Source organism: Erithacus rubecula, assembly GCF_903797595.1.
Source record: "Erithacus rubecula genome assembly, chromosome: 3".
NCBI lineage: Eukaryota > Metazoa > Chordata > Aves > Passeriformes > Muscicapidae > Erithacus > Erithacus rubecula.
In genome coordinates, this window is record NC_136689.1 from 127,112,933 (window position 1) to 127,140,070 (window position 27,138).

General features: G+C 38.4%; 1 protein-coding gene across 11 annotated transcripts in view; it reads left to right on the top strand.

The window, feature by feature from the left end:
- The first annotated feature begins 1,999 nt into the window (after positions 1-1,999).
- VPS13B (vacuolar protein sorting 13 homolog B) overlaps positions 2,000-27,138 on the top strand; it is a 425,465-nt gene continuing 400,326 nt past the window's right edge. For 8 of the 11 annotated variants that reach the window (XM_079302474.1, XM_079302464.1, XM_079302476.1 and 5 more), the window contains exons 1-3: positions 2,000-2,207; positions 2,999-3,176; positions 10,479-10,622. In XM_079302474.1, coding sequence (XP_079158600.1) covers positions 3,030-3,176; positions 10,479-10,622 — 291 coding nt within the window. In that variant the 5' untranslated portion in view covers positions 2,000-2,207; positions 2,999-3,029. Of the gene's footprint in view, positions 2,239-2,998; positions 3,177-10,478; positions 10,623-11,879; positions 12,077-27,138 lie in introns of those variants that run through there. The other 3 variants (XM_079302470.1, XM_079302469.1, XM_079302465.1) reach the window with 3 other exon arrangements.

A 27,138-nucleotide genomic window follows, 5' to 3' on the forward strand; every position in this document is an offset into this window, starting at 1 on the left:
CCTGCAAATTCCCCATGTACTCAGCTTGTATCCCTCTGTACATCAGGGAGCTTTATAACCCTCTCCAGTTACTCTTGTTTCATGCCACCTATTTATCTCCTTTCCTTCAAAGATTTATTCCTGTGTGATCCCTTCAATTTTTTTTTTTCTATTTTTTTTCCTACTGTAGGAAATAAATTATTCAGGGTGTCAACATACTTGAACTAGAACTGAGATGGAGGTAGTTATCATGAAATGCTAATAGCTGCCAGGAAAATTACAGAGCTGTTCTCAGCTGCTAGGTCTGCCAGGCAGCTGCCAGGAGCACTATGATTTTCCCCTACTCTTCTTCTCATTTACTGATTTTTCACCAAAATAGGGCGTTGTCCTTAATTCTGAACTTTCAGAAAACATTCCAGCACTGATTGGATATGTCATTCAAAAGTAATAACATACTGGATAAAGAAACAGAGGAATGTTTTTCTGTTGAAATAAAGGCTTTTGATGCAGGCTTAGGGTGTGCTTCAACATTACACTTAGGAGTTGCCACATCCCTCTCTTGTGTCAATGCAACTCTATGGGGAGGCTATGCTATAAATGAGATTGTTTCCATTAGCACTGATTATTTCTCTGAGCTGGTTTGCAGTGCACACTCCTGAAAAGTGTTACCAGTAAAATTCAGCACTCCTACCCCGCTAGCAGAGGGACAGAAAGGTACAGCAGTTCTGCAAATGAATTCTTCAAGTTCTTGTTAGTCCTAGAGAAATTGCACAATAAATAGTCAGAAGCACAACTTTATTAAAGACCATTGACACTGCTAAAATTTTTCTGTCCCTCATCTGCCTACTACCACCTCTTAGCCACAGGTTAACATACCATTAAGAATGGTCATAAATAACCTGAAATATGAGCTTTAGGAGTGGTGACCACTGTAAGAAGAAAAGCAGTCCAAGCTTCTTTGACTCTCTGAGGTGAAATACTGTCTTATGAGCTGTGATTCATGAGTGAAGATGGCACAGCAAGTGAGGCAATAGTGTATGCAAAATGAGGTTTGATTCATGGTTAACTGAGCCTGTGTATACCAGAGGCAGAACAGACAGGTAATCCAGCAGGATTTGGGGCCTCCAGACCTTGATTAGCTCAGCCAGATTTCAACACATGTACTGCTATAGGGGTAGGCTCCTACCCGAGCACCCGCTGTTCGAGCTTCACACTCTCAGATGCTGTGGAGTGCTGTCTTTTCTGTTTTCAGCCACATAACTACACTGCAGATTAAATGCATGGGATTTCAAATTTCCAGGAGGAATAGGTAACTCAAGAGGCATATCCCAGGCTTTCCTTTAAAACTCAAATCAGAGGCCTTTGTAAAAGGTTATTAATTATCTACATCAAAGTCATACCCACAGGCACTGCACACTGCGCTTCTCCCTGGCAAAAATGAGCTCAGCTCCTTCCCAGATCACCTATATGCCAACATGTCAGCCTGCAAGGAAAGGCAATGGAGCTGTTGAAGGGTCTGGAGGACAAGTCCTATGAGGCGCGCCTGAGGGAGCCGGGGTGTTTATCCTGGAGACGAGGAGGCTCAGGGATGATCTTATCGCTCCCGACAAGTGCCTGAAAGGAGAGTGTAGCTAGATGAGAATTGGCGCCTCCTCCCAGAAAAAAATTGAGAGAATATGGGGATATAGACTCAAGCTGTGACAGATGTTCAGGTTGGACGTTAGGAGGAATTTCTTCACATAAAGGCTGATTAGACACTGGAATGGACTTCCCGGGAAGGTGGAGTCACCGTCCCTGAGGGTATTTAAGTAAAGACTGCACGTGGCACTCAGTGCCATGGTATAGCTGACAGGGTGCTGTTCGGTCACAGGTGGGACGCGATGACCTCGCAGCCTTTCCCCAGTCTCCCACATTCCGCGTCCCACGGCCCCGCACGCCGGGCACGGAAACCCCGCCCCGCAGGGCCCCGCCTGGCCCCGCCCCGCGCTCGCGCCAAACGCTTCCGGCCGAGGGCCGGCGGAGGAGTGCGCATGCGCCGGGGAACCCGGAAGCGCCCGAGCTGTGGAGCCGGGCGGGAGGCGCTGCCCCAGGCGCTGCGTGCGCGGCGCTCCCGCGGCCCGGCCGGCCCGGGGGGGGCGCGGAGCCTCGGGGCGCTGTGCAGGGCCAGGTAAAGGGGCCCTGAGGGGGCGTGGGCCCGCGGGAGGGACGTGCGAGGATGTGTCCCGAAGGTACGGGCGCGGGATTCCCGGGTTTGTGAAGGTATCCGGGTGAAACCGCGGCGGTGACGGGACGGGGAAGGGTCTCCGCAGGACGGCGAGGGTTTGGGAAAGGATGTGGGGAGGGATGGGAGTGATGGCAGACTTTAATTTAAGCTTATCTCGGTTCGTGAAGGATGTCGGTTTCTTGGAGTTAAGGCTGGCACGAAACTGGCAAGGTTGCCTTGTGCACGGTGCTGAGACCGGCGAGGAGCATCTAAGGCGATACTTTACTGTGGAATCTTATCAGTTAGAAGTTACCCTTCAAAAAAGGATATTAAAAGGATGTTATCAAAGTTTATCCTTTTGATGACTCCAAAAAGAAATTTTCCTGTCACTTAAATGCTGTCTGAAAGTATAATGACTGCTCAATCACCTTTTCTGTTTCTTCATTTATTTGTTTGGCTTTTCTGTTGAACAACCCAGTTTCTAGTTCATATATGTGTGTGTATACACACACACATACACGTGTGTACGTGTGAATACATATACATGTAACCTGAAAATTTGTAAATGAAAATAGATGTTCTACACATCGTTCTATATACATTCTATATACATTCTATGTATATATATATACATATATATACACATATATGTATATGTTCTATACAATTTATCTTTATATGCAACTGCATGGAACTCTGACTCTAAATGATGTTTAGAATTATTTTCACACTTTCAAACAAGGGGAGTGTTGCATTATTGAAAATTTGACTGGAGATATATAACAGACATCTCAATTTCTTGTTCTCTTTTCCTAGTGCTTGACTTGTAATACAGAGATCTTCCAGAATGCTGGAGTCCTATGTAACTCCTATTTTGATGAGTTATGTGAATCGCTACATAAAGAACTTGAAGCCTTCAGATCTGCAGTTGTCACTCTGGGGAGGAGATGTTGTGCTTAGTAAACTTGAATTAAAGTTGGATGTGCTTGAACAGGTATGTTATGTTTATAGCAGTTACAGTCCATGTCTTTGATTTAAAGGAAGTTGGCTGAATTAATTTAGATTGGTCTGCACAGCTAAATCATGACTTAGTACTTGCTGGTTTCCTTCTTATGCAAGTATTTTTTCCCCCTGCATTTAGTTATTCTTGCTTTAATTTCATGCCATTTGTTTTGCAATGAATGGTAATTCTTTACACATTCTGTAAGTTATGGAGTGTGAAGAGGCTTTTTTGTGGATGCGTTTATTTCAGCAACAATTGTTTTGCTGTAGGAACATTAATTGAATTCCCTTTCCAGTATAATTACATATAGTAACTAAGTTAAAAAGTCATGAAGTAAAGTGGGATCTCTTTTTGATTATGCATACTAAGCCCATTTGTGCTCTTTGTATTGTTTTTCAACTTCAGATTTCATCGTTCCAGTTGCATCTAAACTTAAGAGCAATTGAGGAATAGGTTTGAGCATCTGGTTTCTGTGGATTAAATCAAAGACTCAGTAAAACTTAACCTTAAAACAGCAGGGTTGACCAAGTAAAACACTAGATACAGAATTTGGAGCCTGCTGTCAATATGCAGTGGTAAAACCTTAGCACAGGGATGGTTTCCTTTTATGCATATCTGAGTTCACAGCTTGGGTGTGTGAGACTGATAATACTGCTTTCTGTTGTGCATGGTGTAGCAGGAATCCTGTGGCCAGATGTAGCCCAACCAAGTGAAGGAGCTGAGAGAAATGCAGCAAAGAATAGGAAATTTAGGCAATACATCCCTTGAAAGAAGAATAAAATATATGGGGAGTGTGTTTTTAACATTGACTAAAATAAGGTGAGACAAGATAGGGGAAGAATTACTTGGATCTGACAAGAAGCATTTGAATAAATTGCATGTTGGGAGACTTAAATGGCATAAATGGAAATGTCATTTATGTTTCACATTATGAGGCATTGGAATAGGCTGGAGTGACTGCATGTCTCTATTGGGAGCACCTTTAAAATGTGAAAGAAATACATATGGTTAATTAGGAATCTCCATTCTGTTCTGGAGGAAGAGATAAATCTTATAAGAGATCTTGTCCTGCTTTCTGCTGTTTGAAGAATCTTACTTGTTTTCCTTCAAGTATTTCATAGTCTCTGTGTTTTCCCTCAAGTCAATTAATTGGTGCAGCTTGTCCATACAGCTGATGTTCTGTAGCATGTGTTCCCCTGCCAGCCTTTTAAAATGTATATGTACAAAGAAGGGTTGATCAGAAAGAGGTTTTGGAGATCATCTAGTCCAACCTCCTGTTCTGAGCAGGGCTGTCACCAGATTGTCAGACCAGTTTGTGTTTTATTTCAGCTGGGTCTTGAAATCTGTTTTGTGGGAAGCTCCAATCTGGGTAAGCTGTTTCAGTGCTCTGCTGTGTGGAGAGCAAGCTTGTTGTAATAACAAATGGTGACTTAGGATGGATATATCAAACTTGCTATGTTACCTGACACTATAAGAATTTTGCTGCTGTCATTGGTGGTGTTCCTAAATATCCAGCTCAGCCTGATAATGTCATGGCTCTTGTGGCAAATATTGCCATATGTACCCATGCCCATTTGAATGGGAATGTGAATATGTGATGGATGCAAAATTTAGCTCAGATTCTTTGTTTTTACATTATTTGGCTGGGTATTTGTGGAATGTAGTTATCTTCAATTGGCTGTTTCTATTCTTTGGAACTTGTCTGGATCCACAGACTGTATTTGGAGTGTCTTCCTCTTTTTTTTTTTTTTTTTGTGGAGGGGATGCTGTTTATTTCTCCTCAGCAGAACTCTTTGAGGAAGCAGTATGTGGGTAGTGCAAAGTCCCCAAGCCCTTGCAGCTGACAAGACCTCCCTTGAAAAGCTGATCTCTATAATTTACCAGTATATATCCATTTTAGTTGCGTTTTCTCCCTGATGGGTTCATGATACACAAAGTTAGTTCCCTTAGCTGCTCTGCTCTTGTGAACCACTCTTCTGTCCTGGGTTGCAATCCTCAACATGGTTCCTTGCTCCTTATCTGGCATGAACACAGCTTTAATTTCATGCTTCAGGATCTGAGATACAAATCCACCTATCCTGGATGTATTTGTCTAGAGACTTAAACATTTCCAGAGAATTCCATCTTCTGTGAAGTTATACACGGCTTTTTGGGAGTGTTAGCATAGGTGCCAAACTACCTGGATGAATCATTTTTATAACAGATTTGGAAACAAGTGTGTGTTTCCTGCTCCATACACTTTAGCTGATGTTAATGTTCCCATGTTGTGCTGTGGTGAGCCACTAAACAGAATCCCAAAGGACAGATGAGAACAAAGCATAAACTGCTGCTTATCTTATAGAAGCTTTTAATTAATTTTTGTGACCAAGTTGGAACCAATACCTCTTGAAATCAGATGAAATACAGTTGTTGACAGAAAATTTGCCAAATGTGAAGAGAATGTTCCAGTACCTGAAAATACTTTGCATGTGTTTTTTACATATATTTATGTAAGCTTTATGCTCTTATTAAAGTAAGCTTAATGTAATTGTAATGACTCTTAGGGTCTGTCCTTCTCTCTGTCCCCCTTTTTTTTGTACAAACCAGTTCTGTAGTGGAAGTCAAGTACTAGTTTCTGCTTGGCTTGAATCTTCTAGGTACAGCGTAGCTTTTGTAGATAATTGTGTCACTCTCTGAATAGCCAGTTGATTTTATAATAATTATCTTTAAATGAAGATTAAATCTAATCAAATTTTGATATTTTTTCCTCTCCTGAATGATTCAATTACAAGAAGACTAAACATCCCAAGAAATTTTCCATCTGTATATAATATGCACATTACACAAAAACTACTTCAGGAAAGTAATTTGTGATAAAATTTTGAAACAAATGCCTTATTTTGGAAAAGTGATTTAAGCATTTTGTCAAGTTTTGTGTGAAGTCCCCGTAGTACCAGAGGTAACAGAACTGCTTTTGAACTTGGTAACTACCTTGTGTGTAGTCTAAGTGTTGACACAGTGGTGCCAAAAAGTTAACATACATTGAAATCTCTTCTTACTGTTTGTGTATATTCCCATAATTAGTTTTTAACTGTTTTGCAAAAGTAGTAGAGAAAGATTAAATAGTCTTTGGAAGACAAAGGATACCTTGATCTAAAGATCACTGAATTTTATGATGGTGTGGATCTTTCCTATCCAAAAGCATTTGTATAGAAAGAAATTTGAAAAAATTCTAATGTACTTGAAATAATTTTAAGGAAATGGGAACATTGAAATATCCTTATTTTAAGTCTCTGTTATGTGCCACTGGTTACTTGTTAAATATAGCCTTGACTGTGAAGAAAAGGTGTTTGAGTTAACAGTGATGTGGAGAACAAGTACTTGCTTATCACCCCAGCTTTTAGAATAGTCTTGTGTTTTAGAGCAAGGAGAGATTTTAGGCAAAGGGGAATTATGATCATCTAGTCTGCATTCTTACATGTTAGTCAGTTATTTGTGGGTCAAGCCCAGAAGTTTGGTTTTAGTCATATATATTTTTGTGAAGGATTTATATCATTAAATGGAAAATCTAAAATGCAAAGTTGAAACAGTCATGGGTATAGAAGAAATAGTAACAATTTCAAGCAGTACTGATGGAAGGAGAAAGATTGCATAGGAAACAGGGAGAAATAAAAATCTTCTTTGTTGTGTTGTGTTCTGAATAAGTTACTTAATTTGGCACACATTTGTATTATCTACTGAATAGAACAACAAAGAGTTCTCAACATTTGCTTTATTCTAACTGCCCTAGCTGTTGGTTTCCTTAATGTCAGATAACATTTATATCTAAATCTCCTTTGAAAAAGTTATGTTCTAAATATGTTGTGCATTTGTTTTTATCACCTTTATTTTGAAATAATTCTTGCTTCTGTTTCTTTCAATATCTTGTAGTTAACTAGACAAAAGTAAGAATGTGTTAAATCCATCCAGCAAATAGTGGAAAAATGTCTATTCTAGAATGCCTTTTGAAGTAAAGACAAGTCAGGATCTAAATAGACATTGTGGTATTGATGAGTGACAAAAACGAAGGCATCCACAAGTCCAGAATGGGAATTTATTTCTGTTATTCTTCACAGTGGTAGTTTGCTGCCTTGATCTCTGAAAGCACTGTCTCTTACTTTGTCATGCCTTTTTAGATTGCATGTTTTTTTATAATTTATTTCTGTGCCACACTTCATGTGTGTCCTCAATCTCCCATCCCCACCAAAAAAATTGCTGGGACAAAAACCATTACTTAATTTATTGTATGATTAATCATGTAGGAAGATCTAAGCTGGAGCTAAACAGTCCAATATTTGCTTTTCAGTGTCTTAACTAAAACTGTCTGGATAAAAATTTTGTTTGTGTTGCTTGTGAGCCTAGGGCTGAATTTTTAGGAGAGGCTTTTGGCTAAAATCCTGAAGTGCAGTAGTGAAGGAGATGAAGAAAAAACACTTTGTAAAAACAAATTAACAATTTTCTTTGAACTTTTAATGAGAAAGTCTGAAATTGTCATCTCTTAGAATGGGGACTTGAAATTAGATGTGACTTTGTGTAAGCATGGCTGAAAAAGAAGTCAAGAGTTTTTTTAGTATGAGTGTTTTTTTTTTTTAACTTTATTTATCAGTACTCATTAAGGCCTATAAACCAATTTACAAACTGAAAGCTGTATTTGGCAAAAAAATAGAGCTATGATTTTGTGTAGTTTCTTCCTCCTAATTTCATTTTAGCTCCTGGATACAGGATAAACTTTTTGTCACAGTACCAGTAGAAAGATTTAGGAGGTATCAGCTGCAGAATGGGGGAAAGTGTTCCCTAAAATTGTCCTCTTAGCAGCTGTTGTTGCTGTGATGGTGAAGGCATTGGTAAGAATAGTTGACTTGCCTCTAGTCATCTCAAAGACTCTCTCAAGATGCAAGCCTGTCACAGGGGTAAATGGTGTTTATTTCAACTCTGAACTTAGGAGATGGTAACTATTTAAGAAAATAAAACTTTTTAAGGGGCTTTTGAAACATATCAGTAAGATTTGATTATATATAAATTATTCATGAATTTTATCACTGATAAATATATTTATTTCAATATATTTAGGCAAAAAAATTACAATAGCTAGCTTCACAGAAATATTGTGTAGGCATACTTTAAGACTTTATAATACATATCAAGTAGTAGATGCAGAATGCACTTGTCACCAAATTTTATTCATATAGAAGTTCTGTACAGCAGGGATAGGTCTAGGGTCAAGCAGTGCAGGAAAAGAGGCTTTGTGGATCCACTGGTAGATGTTTGTCTGAAATTCCCTAGCAACTTGCCTGCTTGATTTCTGAGTTTCACTTCTCTGTGTGACATTTATTCATTCATAGGAATTCTGAGTTTAATGAGATGTATATACCTCAACTGATTCAAGGGGCAAAGGTGCTTAAGCCTGGCTTGCCAGGGTAATTCCAGAATCCTGAGCATAGGTTTGTGTTTCTGAGTTGACCCAAGTCTGTGTACTGATGAGCAGCAGGCTCAGTAGGAGTCAGCAATGCACCCTGGCAGTTCAGAGGACAAACCCCTTCCTGGGGTGCATCAAGCTCAGCCTCACCAGCTGGTCACAGGGGTGATCACACTGCACAGCCTTGGTGCAGCCTCACCTTGAGCTCGGGGTGCTGCTCTGGGCCCCACAGCTGGAGAGTGAGGGCAAAGGATGAGAATGTGTCCAGGGGAGGGCAACAAAGGTGGTGAAAGGGCTGGAGGCAGTGTCCTGTTTGAAAGGACTTTGGGCTTGTTTCATTTGGAGAAAAGTCAGCTGAGGGGTGACCTCACAGCTCTCTACAGCCTCCTGAGGAGAGGACATGGAGAGGGAGATGCTGAGCTCTTCCTTCAGTATTCAGGGACAGGAGAAGTGGGAATGGTTCAGAGCTGTACCACAGGAGACTGAGAGTGGACATTAGGAAGCATTTCTTTACTGAGGGTGGTCAAACACTGGAACAGGCTTCCTACAGGATATCCCAATCCTGTCAGTGTGTAAGAGGCATTTGGAAAATGCCCTTAACAACGTATTTTGACTTCTGGTCAGTCCTGAATTGGTCAGGCAGTTGGATTATATGGTCACTAGGTTCATCAAAACTGTTTCCCTGCTTAGATTCACTTATTTCTCAACCTGAGAACATACTCCACCTGTAGTTCCCACATCTAAGATGATGATGAAAACACCAGACTATAAGCAACTTGAAGTGAAAATGTGTTATTTTTTTCTCCATTAAAATTTTAAAACCTGATTGCAAAAAATACCAGAATATGGGATTAGAAAGGTGAAAAGAGGAACCATCCCTGAAACCTGAGCATTAGAATACTTAATATTGAGAATGCTGACTTAAAGTTGTAATATATCAAATATTGATTCTTTATTTAACAGTAAACAATTATTTTCATTATTCCAAATCTTGGTTGCTAGTCCTGGGATCAGCTCTCTAGCCTGACCCTTTTGTTGGTGAAGTGTTGAACTCATTTTTTGCAGGAGAACACCTGAAGGTACTGGGAAATGACAGCACTTTGTACACTTTGTATTATAGATACACCAATTTGCTTAGTTGTGTACTTCCAATGTAAACTTTGGCACCTTATTTCCTTCAGAATTTCTGTAAGCAGCAGCTGGTTCACTGAGGCTGTCCTGCAGACTTGTGATCTGTGCTGGATGGAGTGCCCAGGTGTTTGTTAGAAGCTCTGGACTGATTTGCACAAGTTTTTAAATCAGTGAGACATCTACATTAGACCTTGCTGTGCAGGAGTCTGGTTTTGCCAATGAAAAATTTAATAACTTTGTATTTCTTAAGCAGTTTGATGTGAAAGGGGCAACAGGGGGCCAGTCTTAAGGGAACTGAGCTCTTAAAACTCTTAAGCACTAAAATATTTCAAAAGAAATTGCCTTGCTCTGGCATTGTCAATGTTTATTTCCAAATATGCACTCTTCACAATAATAGTTGTTGCATATCAGTTTCAGTATTTACCTTCACCTTGTTTGTTTCAACTTGTACCTTGAATAGCAAAGCATTTTGATGTAGCTTCACATGTGAGAGAGGTGTTTTTAAACTATGTTTGATTATCAAGGATACAGTAATCCAAGTGTCTCCTTTGAACAACTGACTGTGATATATTGTGATGCATGCCAAGTCCTGTGGCACTCTGCTGATGAGGGGACGGAGAATAACTTTTGACTTCTTTTTTGATAAAACATCACTATTTTGAGTTACAAATGTGTCTGAAGTTTTGATGTGTTTCAGTAGTTAATTCTGCATTCTTTGTTGTTGTTAGGAGCTGAAACTCCCATTTACTTTTTTAAGTGGGCATATTCATGAACTTCGGATTCATGTGCCATGGACAAAATTGGGATCAGAACCTGTTGTCATCACTATCAATACAATGGAATGCATCTTGAAGTTGAAGGATGGTGCTCAGGTAAGGAATGTGATGAATGCTTTTCCAACATTGTGATGTTCATGAGAATAAGACCTTCTATAGGTCACTTTCAAGAAAGTCTTCTGAAGAATCTGACATGAATTTGGGATCCCTTTTATTTTCTGAGCAGCTAATATTTATCTTCTTGTTATGGCTAATATCTTCCTTTATGATTATATTTCAACTCTTTATTAGCTGTAGCTATGTTCTTGCAGATGTGAAAGCAAGTTAATAGTGCTCTGTCAGATTTTTCCTATGCCTAGAGAAGAAATGGATTTCAAGAGCAATATAGCATCCTGTATGCTTCTGGCTTCTGTCTCCCAAGAGGCAGTGCTGGTTGCTTGAGTCAGCTGTTTGTGGCACACTGGGCATTTTTCAAAAGTTGTGTTGTTATTGTTGAAGGAATGCGTTGAAGATCCTGGAGTCTAAGTAATTTTTTACCTTTTTTTTACCTTTACCTTTTGCATGAGTGTACTTGGAAGACTTCTTGTATGTAAGGGTCTTCAGGGATTTTTTTGTTTCTTTTAGTTGCTCAGAATAATTTGTGCATTAGGCTGTTTTCACAGGCTCAGGTAAAGTTTCCTTCTGACATAATGAAGCTGAAAGAGGCAGTGCCTTAATTTTTGTCATGTGTCTAACTTAGTTAACCAAAAGTACTTGGTTATGTTAATGCTGAACTTGAAGGGTATTTTTTTAATCAGCAGGGTGCTTTAATTCTAGAGAGGCTTACAAGTTTGTTTTGCTTGTTTGTTTGTTTAAAGCCTTGTTCACATATTGATTTCAACAGTGCTTCACTTGTATTAAGGATCATGCAAACAAAAATTCCAGTTTGTGAAAAACTCAAGTGTTTGGTAGGGTACTTGGTGAGCTGTTAACATTAAACATCAAAAATTAGATACAACACAGCAAGAGCAGTGGAAAACACTTTCCTGTTGTTTGAGATTTCTTGATATGTTCTTTTACTGTTACAGAGCTAAGAGGTTTTTTTTGCTGGAGTAGAAATCTCTAGTTCTAGCCACGCACAGAGGACATGCTTGCATTCTGTAGTTTCACTTAATCTGTGTGCATATGTGGATATGCACCAGCCAAATATTAAGTACTTTTCTAATGTTAAGGTAAGCTACTGAGACCAGATGTTCCATGAGAAGTGTGTTTTTGGAAGCAGCAAATTGCAACTAATTATGAGTTCCAGAAAAAGATTTGTAGCCCATGACTTTTGTGCAACCCAGAACTAATATTTGATATTGGACCTTGCAGATGGCTACTGCTGAAATGATCAGATTTCCTGCTTGCGTGGTATTTGAAACTTAAATTTTGTGGTGCACACATGAAAAGGTCAAGTGTCATGAATGTAAAGCACTCTCAAAACAAGTATTTGTTACAGATGTTTAAGATTCAGAGGCAAGAAAAGAGTTTTGAAAATTGCAACTGACATTTGAACAAATTATTCATTGGTATGTATGCTCAGGAGGGTAAAATTTGGGTCTGTGCCATAAAAGGATTATCTTTGACTAACAAGAATGTAGACTAAAACAGTTTTATGCTGTTTTCTGAGGACATGGTTTAAAAAGCTGACAGGTTGAATTTAATATTTTGAATTATTCTTTGAAAATGTCTGAAGCATGGCAGTGTACTTGGCGAAAACCAATTGTCATAAAAAATTTTGTAATCAGTGAATAAAAAATATGAGTGAAATAAAGTATTTCTGTGGAAAATGGTAGTAAAATGAACTTTTGGTGAGTTTAGCTCCAGTTGGAGCTGTTCTGCCAAGAACTTCATGTCAGTGAAGAGCATAATTAGCAAAAAAACTTAGTTTAGTTCTCAAATTGATTGGCTTGACCCTATATTTCCTTCCTCAAGTGAGACCTCTAATGAGCACAGGCATAATTTCACCTGAGCAAAAAATAAAGTTCTTGACCTCAACTAAGTGAGATATGTTTTCTTTGGAAAGGTGCTATTTCAAACAATGTTTCTGTTGAAGATACATGAATATTAAAATACATGAAATTGTTTGAAGCTGTTGTCCTGTGGATCCTACAGACTTTGTAAAAAGGAAGAGAGGGTTTGGCTCATGTTTTTGAACCTGCTAGTTTTTTGGCCTGTTTTTGTATATATATGTTTTACTGTGATACTGTGTCATTGTTAGTTCAGCTTCAGTGTTAGTTTAGTTAGGTTTTATTTTATGTTTGTGCTTATTGCAGCATCTCCTCATCTAAATTTGGATTAGACTGTAATGGTTCAACTTCTAGTTTTATGCAAAAATTTTTTCTAACCAGAACTGTTGTATAACTGGTAAGTTCACTTAAGGATGTACAAAATCCAGAATTCTGTAGAATTAGTGATATTTACATTTTGAAGATCTTTGCTTTTCCCCTCTTTCTTCTGTGCTTTTCTTCATTTTTCTCTTTTTCTGCATCTGATACTATTACTTCTAAAACTGAAATGTTAAATGTGGGTAATTTACAAGAAAATTAACTGAAGTGCATCAACTTTACAGTGAGTAAAGAGGTGTTCTAGTGAACATGCTTTGTATGTGCACTCTTGGTTATGACTTTGGTTAGTGTCAGTTCTTGAAATAGAAATTTGTCTGGTATGAGGTATTTCATACTGCTTTTTGATGTCTGCCAGCCTAATGCAACTGTGCCTGACTTGTTTTTTTTGCTCTTGACTTAATCTTTAGCAGCACTGAGTTTTAAGTATGTTCTCAAATATGTTGGTGTGATTTTAAAATCTCTTATTAAACAGTTTAATGTGATTCTGAAGTTTGCTTGAATTGTATTTAAGTTGTAGTGATTGACTGTCCTGGCACTGTTCTCCATGAGTGCTATATTTTGTTTTTGCAAGTGCTTAAAGTTCCAGTATTTTATATTCTTCTCATTACCTATCTGTGTATGTTAAATCTCTGGGCTTCACATAAAATTGAAAACACTTTTTAAAATCTGTGTTGATTTATGTTTTTCCTTGAGAGGTTTTCTTCCTTTGTCCTATTTGACTGTTCTTAACTATTTTCTCTTCTGCACTAATTATTTATTTTTTTTTAAATATATTTGAAATTATTTGCTCTTTTCTCTTCTCCTCTCAGTGCTAAGATATCTCCATGCCCAAACCAGAGGCTTTAAATTCAAGTAATGAAAATTGGGAAGGACAAGCCTGTAAGCCTGTGTCTGTTTTCTTTACCTTCCTGCCATTATAACTAACCACAAAACTATTCTTCATGTTCAACCTTGAATTCTGTGGGGTTTTTTTTGTCTTGGAACTGATGGAAATGAGGAGATCAAGGAGAAATGTGTAGTTTATATTACTGCTTCACATTTGAGTCCTTGCCTTTAAGCAGAACATAATGCACCAGAAATATGCAGATGTGTATGAAGTTCTCTATACTCTAGGGATAATTGATAATGGAACTGGGAAGACTGTTAGGTTGAAGCACTTAGAGGGGCACAGGTAAGCCATGCAGTTTAGATCAGCATACAGACAATTAAGCACTTTCAGGAGGTATTACAAAGAAAGTTGTGAAGGAATATAATAAGTTTGTGGAGGCAGTGGAGAACAGCTCACAAGTGTGACTGTCAGAATAGCAGACACATTCTTACCTGACAACTGCTAGACACTGCCACCAGAGAATGCTGGCAGCAGAAATTGGTCTTGACCAGGAAATGATTGAGATGGGAGATGAGGTGTGTTGACAAGATTGTGAAGGACACTTTGAAGGTGAAGACAGAAGTCTTGTGTTTGATGAGGGTATATTTAAATGAAATCTTTGCTTAGGTGGTAAAGCTAGTCCAGATCTGAAGCAGTGCTTTAGTGGTTTTTTTTTTTCCCCTCACCTGGGTTGTAGTAGTTCAGTTGAATGTGTTTGTATGGACAAGTGCTGTTTTTTTCCATTTGAGTTTTTAAGTTTGTTGTTCTGTGACAGCAGAACTATGGTAAGACTTGAAGTCAGAAGATCTAACTAACAGTCTTTAGTGGCTCACCTTTACACTTTTTATTTGCTCATGTGGAAACTCAAGGTCTTTATCTTTTGAATCAATTTCATTTGATACTTACTTTCATTTTAGTGTATTGAGTTCAGTAAATCTGATACTGAGATTTAGCAAAATTTAAGGTGAGGATTATATTCAGAATTGCTCTCTAGGAAGCAAACTATTATCAGCTAGTGTTGAATCATATCAACTTAAGGATGAATATGAAATTCTTTTTAAGTAGTCAGTTCATGATGTTCTTATTTGTGTTTTAATAGAGTAATATAAGAAAAAAGAGGATTTTATATGAGTGCATGCATACAACTTAGTGTATTTATGAGTAACAAGAAAAATTTTCCATATTATTGTGAATTAGAACAAATTGCTTCCTGCAAATCAGACTGTAATTTAGTGTTTTCCAAAGGTTCAGGAAGGTTTGGCATAGTCTTTTGTTGGGTTTTGTGCCATTTTCTGTCAAGAACTCCTGTCTGAAGAGTTCTTATGTTTTTTATGAACTGCTTTATGTGAACAAAAGTATTTTAGGTAGGAAGTTCTCTTTCAAGGATATTACCCTTTTAAGGAATGAATGTCATGCCACACAAATGTTGTGCACAAACATTTAATAAGCTTACTCTTTCACTAGAGGAAATAGTAAAGGAAGGTTGTAACAGGTGCTAGAAAAGGCTTTTGCAGCATTTGGTTCAGATCTGTTGTTGTCTTTCTCCTGTCTCTCCTCTCCTTTCAAACAAGAGGCTGAGGAGGGGATGAGCAGCTTTGCTTAAAGCTGGATAAATACTCACATGTACTAGCTGGGCAGCAAGAGTGACCATTTGCCTATTTTTATTTCTGCTAACCACTATAATAGACTTTAAATGCAAAGCATCTGATGCTTTAGATTGCAGTAATTCTGCTTATGAAATCAGAAATTGCCTTTGTGAATTTTTTCAAAGACTCCTGCAGGTGTATCTCTTCATACCCTAGCTGTAGGAGTCCTGCCACTGTCCTTGTGTTGCCCCAGTCTGAATACCTGTCAGGTTTACCTGAATGCCAATTAATGTGTTCCTAATTTTGGGCAGTTTTCATGTGAATTTGCCAGTATATTTCTATTTGAGTCCTTTTCAGGGCTAAGTAATGGTGATTTCGAATGTCTAAAAAACTGATTACTGTGAAAGGTATGAGAGATCTTGGTTGATTCCTTCTGTGCTTGTTTCTGGTTCCTAGGATGTCATTCAGTGTTGGTGTGCTGCCTACAGGTAGAGGTAGTGTGGCACTTCTGACCTAATCCTATTGCTTACTCTGGGGGAATGAACCTTGCTTTTAGATGTGAGAATTGCTTTTAGATGTTTCTGGTAAATAACAAGACTTGTACACTAAGCACTTCTGCTTCCTGGCCTGTGCAATCCTGGGTGGCAGCTGTGCTGTACCAATTCCTATCTTGAAAGCACATGTGATTTTATGTGAGAAGATGACTGGGTGACTGCTTTTCTGAGCAGCCAAACAGTGGGTGACCAAGCAAGAGAGGGGACATAGGAGTGCTTAGGTACAGTGCTCAGTGTCAGGCATGTTTGCTGTGATAGCAGGTACAAGGACAGAAGCAGTCGTAAATATAGTTGGGACTGTATTCTTGCAAAGTGCTCAGATTTTTAATGCAGTTCTTGTCATGAAAATATTTTGATTTTAAGTCTTGATGGTTCTTAATTCTATGATTCTAAAATCAGGCTCATTACAACAGGTATTACTGTATAACATCAGTGATATTCAACAGCTTTTTTTTAGTTCAAATGAATGCACTTTGCATGTTGTGAGAGCAAGGTGAGGATATGGCTCTATATTGGTATAGGTGTTGTAAGTTAAGGAAGCTTCCAGGAGCTGTGTATGAAGTTATAGTTTTCCCTTCAGCTCCTGTTGTAGCAGCTGGAGCAATGGTATCTAGAGAGCAAATGTTGCCTTTTCTCATCTTGTTTTCTGAATAAGATCACTGTGTACCTTTTTATGGTGGTGTTCAGACCAAGTTTGTGATGTTGAAATCTCCTGTCTGTTCAGGCTTGCTGTGGTTTGACCTCTGTTACAGGGCTCTCTCAGAACTAATGGGCTGGGTACCTTTTTGGTCAAACCATTGTCTTAGAGCACATTAAAAGGAGAATGTGCTGTGGCTGTTCATTGAAATGAGAAGAGCTGTCTTGTGTAAGTTGGTAATAGAATCAATATTCTGTGATCACCAGGCATGGTGTGTCTCACATTGGGAGCACAGTGAATCCCACGAGATGAGTTTTTCTTCTTTCAGAAGTTGTTCTGGCAGTCTAGGTTCAGAAAGTCTATATCTAACTTACATTTAATGCCTGCTTATCTGTTTTTCATAACTAGTGTGTCTGTGACAGTAGGCATCTCACAAAACATCTAATTATGGACATGTGCAAGCACCACTTCTTCCCTTCCTCTTCTCTTTTGTGAAAGCACATCCCTCTAGTGCCCTCTGAAGCTGTAGAAAATTGCGTGTTCTTCTTATCCAAGGGTACAGAAAAGGGTTTATATGGTAAGAAAGTAGAATCTGAGCTTCCAGAATAGTGGATTTCTATTAGTCTGTTGGTTTTTATAATGATTTAAGGACTTTTCCCCCAGCTCCAGAGTGTAGGGTCCCTGCCACAAGGGGCAGTCCTCCATAAACCTCTCCAATGTGAGTCCTTCCAGTGGGCTGCAGTTCTTTATGATCTGCTCCAGTATGGGTCTCTTCCAGGGGATGCAGTCCTTCTGGAACAGCCCGAGGGATCACAAGTTGTGCCAGTAAACCTGCTTTATTGTGGCCTCCTCTCCCCATGAATCTACAGGTGATGCCAGGAGCCTGCTCCAGTGTGAGCTTTGCACGGTGTCACAGCTTCCTTCAGACATCCTCCTGCTCTGGTGCAAGATCCCTCACAGGCTGTAGGTGGATTTCTGCTCCTTTCCTGGAGCACCTCTTCCCTATCTTTCACTGGCCTTGGTGTCTTCAGGGTTCTTTAGCTCTCGTGTCCTTATTTTCTCTGTTCTGGCTGTAATTGCTTCTGTCCAATAGTGTTTTTTTTTTTTTTTTTCTTCTTCTTTTTCATTTTAAATCTAATATTTGTCACTGATGGCCTTGGCCAGTGCCAGGTTTGTCTTGGACCTGGCATTCTCTCCATAGGGAAGCTTTTTGCAGCTTCTCACAAAGACCCCCCTGCAGATCCCTGCTACCAAAACCTCACCCTGCAAACTCAGTCCAGCCATGAACCAGTGAAGGCCTTTGGTCCTTCAAATTAACAAACTTCAAGGTTATAGTCTCATTATCATGCCTGGACACCTCATACTTTTTTTTTTTTAATTTTATTTTTTTTTGGCTGGTGTTCATTTTGTGCTCCTATGTATTCTAGAATCAATTGCAGTAGAGAGCAAGAACTTTCTGGTTTTCACGTTTTGGAAGTAAAGCTCAAATTCCTGTTGTCTTCTTCTTTCTCTTGCCTGAACTATCTCTTTCTAAACTGATGGTTTTCTTTGGGTTGCAAAAAATGATTGAAAGACAGCCCCCATAATGCAGTACTGGTAGCTGAGAAACTAACTTGCCATGGCTACATTATCTTATAGCTGCTATCTCAGTAGAGAATTGCTCCTAAAGAGACAAATGGGTTAGGTGAGAAGAGAATAAAGAAAACTGATGGAAGTCACACCAAGACAGGAAGGGTAGTTTTTTTGGGGTAGTGCTGGTGATCCTTTAAGCTTTCATGTATTCACAGGTAATTCTAAATAGATTGTTTAATCAGGTGAGGGTAGCACACTTCCATGAATAATTCTACTTGCTTGCTTTGGAACACCTGACTAGCTGAGAAATATCTCACTTAGTTTGGTGGAACCTTTTCAGGATGCCATATTTTGGAAAAAAAGTAATCCTAATTTTAGATGTGTTGGAGTAGTTTTCCATGTATGTATTTTTTTTTTTAGAATCCTGCATAGGGCTGAATTTATTGAATCTGTGATAATATTTCAGACTTAGTGGTTTAATATATTATTATTATTATTTTGTCCTATGCTTTGAAGAAAATATTTTCAGAGCAGATTACTAAAACAGTTATTGTGTGGGTTAGTTCTAAAATAGATATGGATATGGGGCTTGCTGTTTTCTGGATCAACTTGTATTTCAGCAGAAATCAGTGCTTTATGTGACATGTGTTTTGGATTTGTACTTTTTAAAAGCCTTGTTCTTTTGGGCAGACACTTTAATCTGTGGTTCTCACTACTTTATTTTTTTTAATTCCCCAATTTTTTTCTTATCATGTTCTTTTATGTGTGTTGGGTTTTTAAAAAATACTTCTACTGTGGACACCAACTTCCAAGCTAGATTCCTCCTTTCTACTTAGAATTCCAGTTTAACTAGAATTCTGCTTTGACTCTTGGATGTATAGAAGTTGATTCCTCTCCTTTCTGGAATCTCTTCACTTATCCAAGTGTTGTCTAAGTGTGTCCTTGTCTGATCAGTCTCATTCCACTAAATTACATATTGAGTAGCTATCAGCTGACCTACTAAACTGACCTTTCTGAGCTATAGCCAGTGCTTTTTTTTTTTTTTTTTTTTTTTTTTTTTTTTTTTTTTTTTTTTTTTTTGCAAGAGTTGTGTTTTGGGACTAGAGAGTGTCCAAGACCCAGTGTCTATATCGTAGTGCCATGTCAATGCACTTGGCAATTTTAACATTGGCTACTCAACACAGAGAGTGAAGCAGCAGAATGGGTTCATCTTCAAACCTGGGTTGTTTGGGAAATAGCGTGGTGAAAATTCAGAATCTCAAAATTCAGTTTTAAATAAAAAAATATTTATAAACATGTTCCTTTTTTGTTTCAATACTGTCTTTGTTGATGGAAAATATTTATTTTCATTTGCTGAAAGTTGAAGTGTTATGAGCTTGTTGCACATGGCCTACTGCTTCTGAAAACAAGACTTAGATAATAGCAACCTATGAGACTTTTCCTGGAACTGGAGTGTATTAGAGTTAGAGATTTGTTGGCATAGAATGTGCAAGCTGTGATTGGGAGTGTGCTCTCACTGAAGTATTTCCCCATGTCTTACTTTTGGAAACTTGTATATATGTTGAATAGATTGTTATCAAATAGGCCACAAGTAACAGTCAACCTATTTCTCTCTTTCTGTCTCCACCCACCATTCCCCCTTTTCTATTTTTGCTTCCATAGAATTCGCTAAAATTAATTATTGAATTTGATTGTAACTTGCCACTGGTAAGTCATGTTGCATTATGAAAAGAAAAATTGGAAATCAAACTATGTAAGCCAAGAGCTGTTTGACCCCCAGATATCCATATTTCTCTTTATTCATGCACTTGAAAACTAATAAGCCTATGCCAAATGCCTGTGTTAACAAAGTAAGTATTATTTGTTTTAACCAAAAGCAGGTGCTTCTCTGCTCAGCATGAGGCATCTTGTTTCTGTGCTCATCTCTATATTAGTTCTGGCCTGCAATATAATTTCATTCCAGTGAGCTGCCTCTTACACCTTTTGACACTTAAAATCTGTGCATATCCCACTTTGCTTGTGAAGTAGTTGGAATGTTGGCAATTTCAAGTAGTGTTGCCTGTGTAGAGGGGAAAAGTGTTTGTCTTGGAGGAAGCCCATGTTCCTCCTTTTATTCTTTTACAACTGCAGTTCCTTATTTTCTGCTTTGTAGTTCTAGATTCCTTTGCTTAGGGGGATTGTGATGTTACTTAGAAAGTGAGGAAGCAGCAACCTCACTTACTGTTACACTGCACTGCTATAGGAGCTTGTTCTTGAGACATACATTTGTGTGAATGTATATATGTGTGTATGTATTTATGCCTATTAAAGACAATTTTCCATCTGATTTTTTATTTTGTTATTGTTTGATGGTGAGAAGGAACAGTTAGGACAGGAAATATGGATTGTACTTAATACATAGGTAAGCAGTTGTTTTGCATTGGTTATAATTTCATGTTAATCCAGTTAATAAGGCAGTGAGAGCAGGCAAGAGCCATTTTCTGATTACTTTGTGGGCAGGCACTGTCACACATATCCAGCTGAATGGTACTCAATGTATATTTGACTTCCCTCAAACAAAACCTTTTTTTTAAATTGGAGTTCTTTAATGGACGCACCTTCACATGTTCTATGATCACTAAAAAGCTGCAGACCCCAGAGTATTTTACATTATGTAGTACAGCTATATTCTGGAAAGTTCAAGAGTGTAATTGGAATGGTTGTTTATAAAGCAAATCGCCTCAATATGCTGTGTGGAGAGAGGAGATGATATATAAGAGCCTTCTAGGCTGCAAAGTGAACTTGGAAGCTGAATGTCAGGTTGAACTCCTGGCAAATCATCAGCTAGAAAGTGCATTGTTGAAATGTAAATAATAGTTTTGTTCTGTACCAGCTGTGATAGTATCCAGTAATATTTTGTGGAGTGGCTGTACTGCTAGGGAATTGAAGGAATTGTATACAGCAAATCTACATTATAGCAAGGAAATGGATGATATAATTTAAATATTAGAGCTAATGCAGCATTGACTGATTTAACTTGTAGTTTAGAATGGTGAAGTAGTGGCTCTCAAGAATCATAGTTTTGAATGTGACTGCAATAGAATTGCTTTTAGGGCAGGAAGCTAACTGAATTGGTGTGTGCTAGCCAGCCAGCCAGCAGACCTGTTCCTCCCTGCCACAGTCCCTTTGCTTCTCGTTGGTGTGTACTGAACATTTGGAGAGCAGAAGCTGCTATATCACTGATGAGTCTGAATTGGCATTTGCTGTTAGGCAGCTCAAGGTTTAAACCCACGCCAGCTCCTTTTAGAACAAGGTTGCCACAGGATGTCTTCACAGTTCATGGTGAGACATGAACCTCTACTTCTTCACGAGGTAGAAAGGGTTGTTTGGTTTCTTTTTTGCTGTGGTTAATTTAGTAAATTTGTATTTGGGAGTGATCTCATGGTATGTACTCCTGAATTTTGGAAGGGAACCCATTTGCACAGGAAAGAGATTGACAGTGGTTTCTGCAATTTGAGAGTTGAAACTTAGATACCACAGCATTGCTGATGTGTGTTCCAGAAAATAGATTGACTTGGACAAATAAAAGTACTAACATGTGAGTGATGTATTTGTCTTTATAAAGTACAGAGCACCTGTTCTGATGTTGTATACAGCTGTATAAAGTAGAAAGATTAAAAGTAATCCATGTCCATTTGCTGATCTTTACTCAGCTTTTTCCCTGACCTACTTACAGCAAGGAAATGTAATGCTGATAGTCAGTGTGTTTGTTCCCAGGTACATGGAAAAAGGGTTTATATATCATCTTTGGCATAATTCCTAGAAGCTTAGGGTCATATTGTGATTCAGCTCTCCCAGTGTAGGTCTGGTCTGCTTCAGTTGGTTTACTTTGGAGTAATTCCAGATTTGTCCCAATCCAGCTGACATCAAATCAAGACCCTACAATCCAGCTTTGTTTCATGTAGTTGGGTGAAGAGTTTGGATTTGTGTGGTTTAATGGGGAATGAGGTGAGGTAATGCATTAAAAAATATTTCCTTGGAGAGGAAGTAGTTTTTCCTCATTTGTTGATAGATTAAAGCATAGATAAATTTGCTGGAATGTATTTTAGCTCCTCATTACAGCAGAACCTACTATTTGAGAATGGGCATGATTACAGATTTTCTGGTGGAAAAATCCTGCAATTTATTCACCTTTGGTAAAAGGATCTCAAAATTCCAAAAGATAAAGTACTCTTAATTCTTTCAGTGCAAAGCATAGTTTGGAATTATAGCTTGTTCTTTTTGGAAGGAGTGGTATTTTCTCTAAAAGCATATAATTGAATTATAAATTCTTAAATACAACTTAAGCAAACGAATTCCTTTTACTCACCTATTGCTTGTGACTTACCTTGCAATACCTGCACTTGAGTATTGGTTCCTGCTAAATTTTGATGCACAACTTATGCAGATTGTGTTTTATTTTGAACACTTATAGATAAAAATAAATTCAATCCCAGTGATCTTCACTTCTTCCAAAAGAATGGGTAAATGTTCAGGTTTAAATCTGTGCTTTCTTTTCTAAGAAAAAGTCATTGTCTTCCCTCTTTACAGGCCATAGAACCTGAGGGAAATTTTACTGTGCTACTGGCAATACTCTGGACCATCCAACTGTTATGAAAGCATGAATTTCAAATGTAAATATTTATTTCTTTGCCTCTGGAGAAGGTTGAACAAACTTAATTTCTCTATTGAGAAATATGACTTTTTTTTTCCTCCCTCTCCTCTGACATGTTTAGTGGTTCTGCCACTGATTTGATAAGAAACCATGTTCTGAGGCCCTCACCTTGGCTTCAAGAGATGCACTTGGCTTCCTTTACATGTATAAAGGTCTATAGAGCTCAGAATGCTATGAGGTTATCCTTCATTTTCAGTTAAAGTCCTTATGTATTACACCAAATTGCAGGATGAACAATGCAAAGCTGCTTTTCCGTTCTTATTTTATATGCCTGAATCTTTCTTCTGAAAGATTTTGTCACATAAAGGGTTCTGTTGAATTATTTAATTTGCAATTATTTTCAGTTAAAACTGAAAGTGTCTTTTGGTTTCATTAGATATCAAAGCCTGTTAGACCTGTTAACCTCTCAGCATTATTAAGTATTTAAAATTGTTTAGGTTTTCCGGAAATTAATTAGGAACTGCTGTAGCAGCAGTAGTATGTGATTCCTTGCAATTCAACCCAAAGCTCATTGGTCCTGGTATTCTAGAAGTGTGTTGATAATGTGGGATTGCTTTTTCAACAACCACAGTGGTTTTTTCATGCAGTTCTAGGAGCTGTTGGCTATGGGGAGCACAGTGGACAGCAGTGTTTCAGTCCTTGGGTGGGTGGGCTGCTCTCAGGCTTATTTTTTATTCCCAGTGGTAGGAGAATGTCGTATTTCACAGCTTCTGGAACACTTTCTGTAGGTGAATATCATCTGGATTGTGTTGTATATCTGTGTTGTTCTGCTGCCTTCTGGAAGTCACTGCTTTCCTGTATCTCTACTGGATTCCAGGTGTTTAAGCTTTCTACCCTGCAATTTTTACCCAGTAGGGCCTGGTGAAGACCTGAGAAAGAGGGCAGACAGGAGTGTGCTGCTGCCTCCATACAGCTCATTCAGCCTGTTCTTGATGGTCTTCTTTCCATATGTTCCTCAGATGTGGACAGTGATGATGTTGTGGGATAAATGCATTGTTCTGGCAGTGGGAAGTGGACATCTTTTCTGGAAGTTCTTCAACCCTTTTCCCAGCATGCATTTAAAGATGGTCTTATTATATGGTGGGGGAGAGGCTACAAGCCCCCTAGATAAAATAGTTGTGGGGAGCAGTGTGCCTGCTTCACTGCAGTCATCTGGTATGCAGCTGAAGTTTTTAGGAGAGGCGGCCAAAGGGAACAAGCTAGATGAATTGTCCTGCCACACTGCATATGGCCTGTGGGTTATAAGTTGTTCATCGTAGATATTTGCTTATGATCCTTAAGAGCATTAAGATTTTGCAGTAAAACTTTAGAAAAATACTTAACAGCATGAAAAAAATCTGCTTAAGCCACAATGAACTCTCTAATTCTTTTTACCAGCCTTTCACAAAGAGAGAGCATCTGGTGGACAGAATAGATCAGAGTCCTGAGTTCATATGCTAGTGGTTTCATTGTCATCAACAGACATAACATTTTTGTTGATTTATTTTGTGCAATGACTAAAACTTCATTTCCTGTTCTGTTAAGGATGTTCTACTTTGCTTGACTTGTACTAAAATGAAGTGTGGTTGTAGTATCCATATAAAAGTTGAAAGCAATTGTGTGGCATGGAGTTAAGGGTGGACGTATCTTTTATCTACTTATGTGTATGCACCGGTTCTTTTCATCTGAAATCCTCTAGTTGTTGATGATGTTAAATCTTCTGCAGTTTACTTTCCCTTCTCAGGACTGTAATCTAAAGGTCAAGATACTGTAATCTATTTTTCATTTATTGCGTATCAAAGAGTATTCCTCTCATAAATATGGCTTATAAAACTGTAGTTTATTACCCTTATACCAATTGTTTAAGCACTTCTGTTCTCAGTCAACCAAGTGAACTGTGCATATAATGGTAGGAAAGTCAGATATTCACTTCTACTGGTGTCTGTATAACTCATCAACTTGAAAAAAGAGTATGCTATAGCTGCTTATTTTGCTTCTGGCATTTTTGATGTTGGAGCAAATGTAATTTCTGCAAAATGGTGTTTTTAGCGCCCCTTTTGTCTTGGGGAAAAAGAAGCCCAAAGAAGACACTGCGTTTGGAACAGCACAGGACAGTATTTTTCTTCTTGTCAAAGAAGGGCCCTCGTGTTTTTTGTTTTATTCAGTATTGAGCTGAATCTAGTTGAGCTGCACCTCTGTGTGTGAAGTGTACCTTGGATGCCTGGATCTCTGCTCTGGACTGTGTTCCTGGCTGTGTTTCCTCAGCAGCATTGCTGTCCTTTTCTCTGAAGTGCCTAATAAGGTACATGAATCCTCTGCTTAGAGGGCACCACCAGGGAGATGTTCTTTTGGGGGAGAGAACTGGCTGCACTCAGAGCTTGGAACATTAGAAAACTTTATTTGAAACAGACGTAAAAATATACTGTTTTTCAGAAATCTGAAAGTGAACTTCGATGTTTCCAACTAAATTTTTTTTTCCATCACTTTTCATCTTGATCTTGTACTGAAAGCAAGTATCAAGGTTACAAGACCTCAAGAGCGTGACTCAGTGAATTGGTCTGTATGTTAGTATCTGGTGAGGGACAGACTTGCCTCAGAATTGCCAGCTCATGAGTGCTCATCATCCCTCTGGCTGAGCTGGACCTGGCTAGAGGTTGATGCTTCTGGCCCAGAGATTGTTAGTATAGGATGCAGTTATAATATTCTGCCTCTGTTTAGGGGTAAACTGCAGCTAATTTGAAACTAATGCTAAATGTCTGTATGCATTTTTAAACCAATCTGATGATTGTACCAGGATCCTAAGGCACTGGTGGGACTGGTATGGGTTCTGTGGGTGCTGCTTGTTAATAGAAGATGGATCCTGGCTCTTGAACTATTTTTTTGATCTGCTGACACTGGTATTTCATGATTTCAGATTTAATGTTCTCAGTTCTCCTGAGCAGAGAACAATCTGATGTGCTTATTTCTCATCTTTTGTGGAAAACAACTTTTGAGCAGTTTGCTGGTTCCAGAGTGAATGATGGCTGGTGCTGCAAGGAGAGACAAAGCTGAGGGGATTGCAGCTAGCAGTTATGAAGAGATCCCCTGCTTATGAGATTCCAATCTGACAGAAACATTATGGAAGCATGGGGTGGTGAGACTGAGCTTTTTGAGTGGTGGTGCTCTTCTTTCAAATTTGTCCTGTCCTGCTCTTCTTCAGAACAGTCAAAACAGCAGCACATGCATACCTGCTCCATTCTTGCCACTTCCTTCTGCCTCATCTTAAAATGATCTTAATGCTTAAGTTCTTTTTTTTTTTTTAATTTTTATTTTTCTCTGTCCTGGTGTTTTTGATGCCTAATCTGTGAGCTTTGCACATCTAAAAAGTGTAGTGTATGATGTTTTACATTTTATGACTAATATTCTTGGATATCTTTACCCAATTAAAACTCCTAATAGTGATACTTGTGACTTCTACGTGTCACACACTAGTGTTTTATGCTTCTTTTTTCATTTGAAAAAAGTATTTATTGGATTTGTGCAAAAGGCTTGTGTATAACAATCTTATGTAGGCAGAAAGCAAGGACATATTTAATTGATTGTTCTGTTCTTTTCAGTTTTCATTTTCATTCCTGTCTCTAAGGAGACATGTAATGCTTTAAGTGATTTATCAAGTAGCCTTGTAAACACATTCAGGTCATAATAGCATTGAAGCTTCCTTTGTACATGATTTTTTTCATCATTGAACCCTCTTGTAATGAATTCAAGCGTGGTCAAGTCATTTGTGCTGACTTGATGTAACTTCTTGCACTTGATATTTATTTCTGCTCTTGAGTATAAATTCATGTCAGTTTTACTGCTGTTACTGAGTAAGAAATGGTTTTGTTCTTTCAAGGTTATCCTCTTTTTTCCTGCAATTTAAGAAACACAAGTTTCTTAAAGTTTCCCAAACACATAATTTGCCTTTTGCTCTGGTTTTGCTTCACTGCAATGTGCAGCCTGTTCAAAAAAGCAGGGACTTAATCTATTCTGATACTGAAAGGCACCATGTATGTAAGAGCAAATACTGAAGTGTGGTGCTGCTTGCTCTTGATTAATCAATAAAGATTCTAGATGAGCAACAATACAATCTTGCATGGTGTAGGGATTTTTTTTTTTTTTTAATCTGTTCTTGCACTAATGTTTCAGATCTTGTTTGGGCAGTGGTATCAGAGAAGGCAGGGAGATGTGGAAAGAGGAGAACAGGAATGTTTAGTGACGTGCAGGTCAGCTCATGTATGTAGCAGTTTGGTGGACTACAACATTATCAAAATTATTCTCAGGAGATCTCTCAGGCAGTTAAACTTATTTTCAGCTTTCTCTTCACCATGTACTT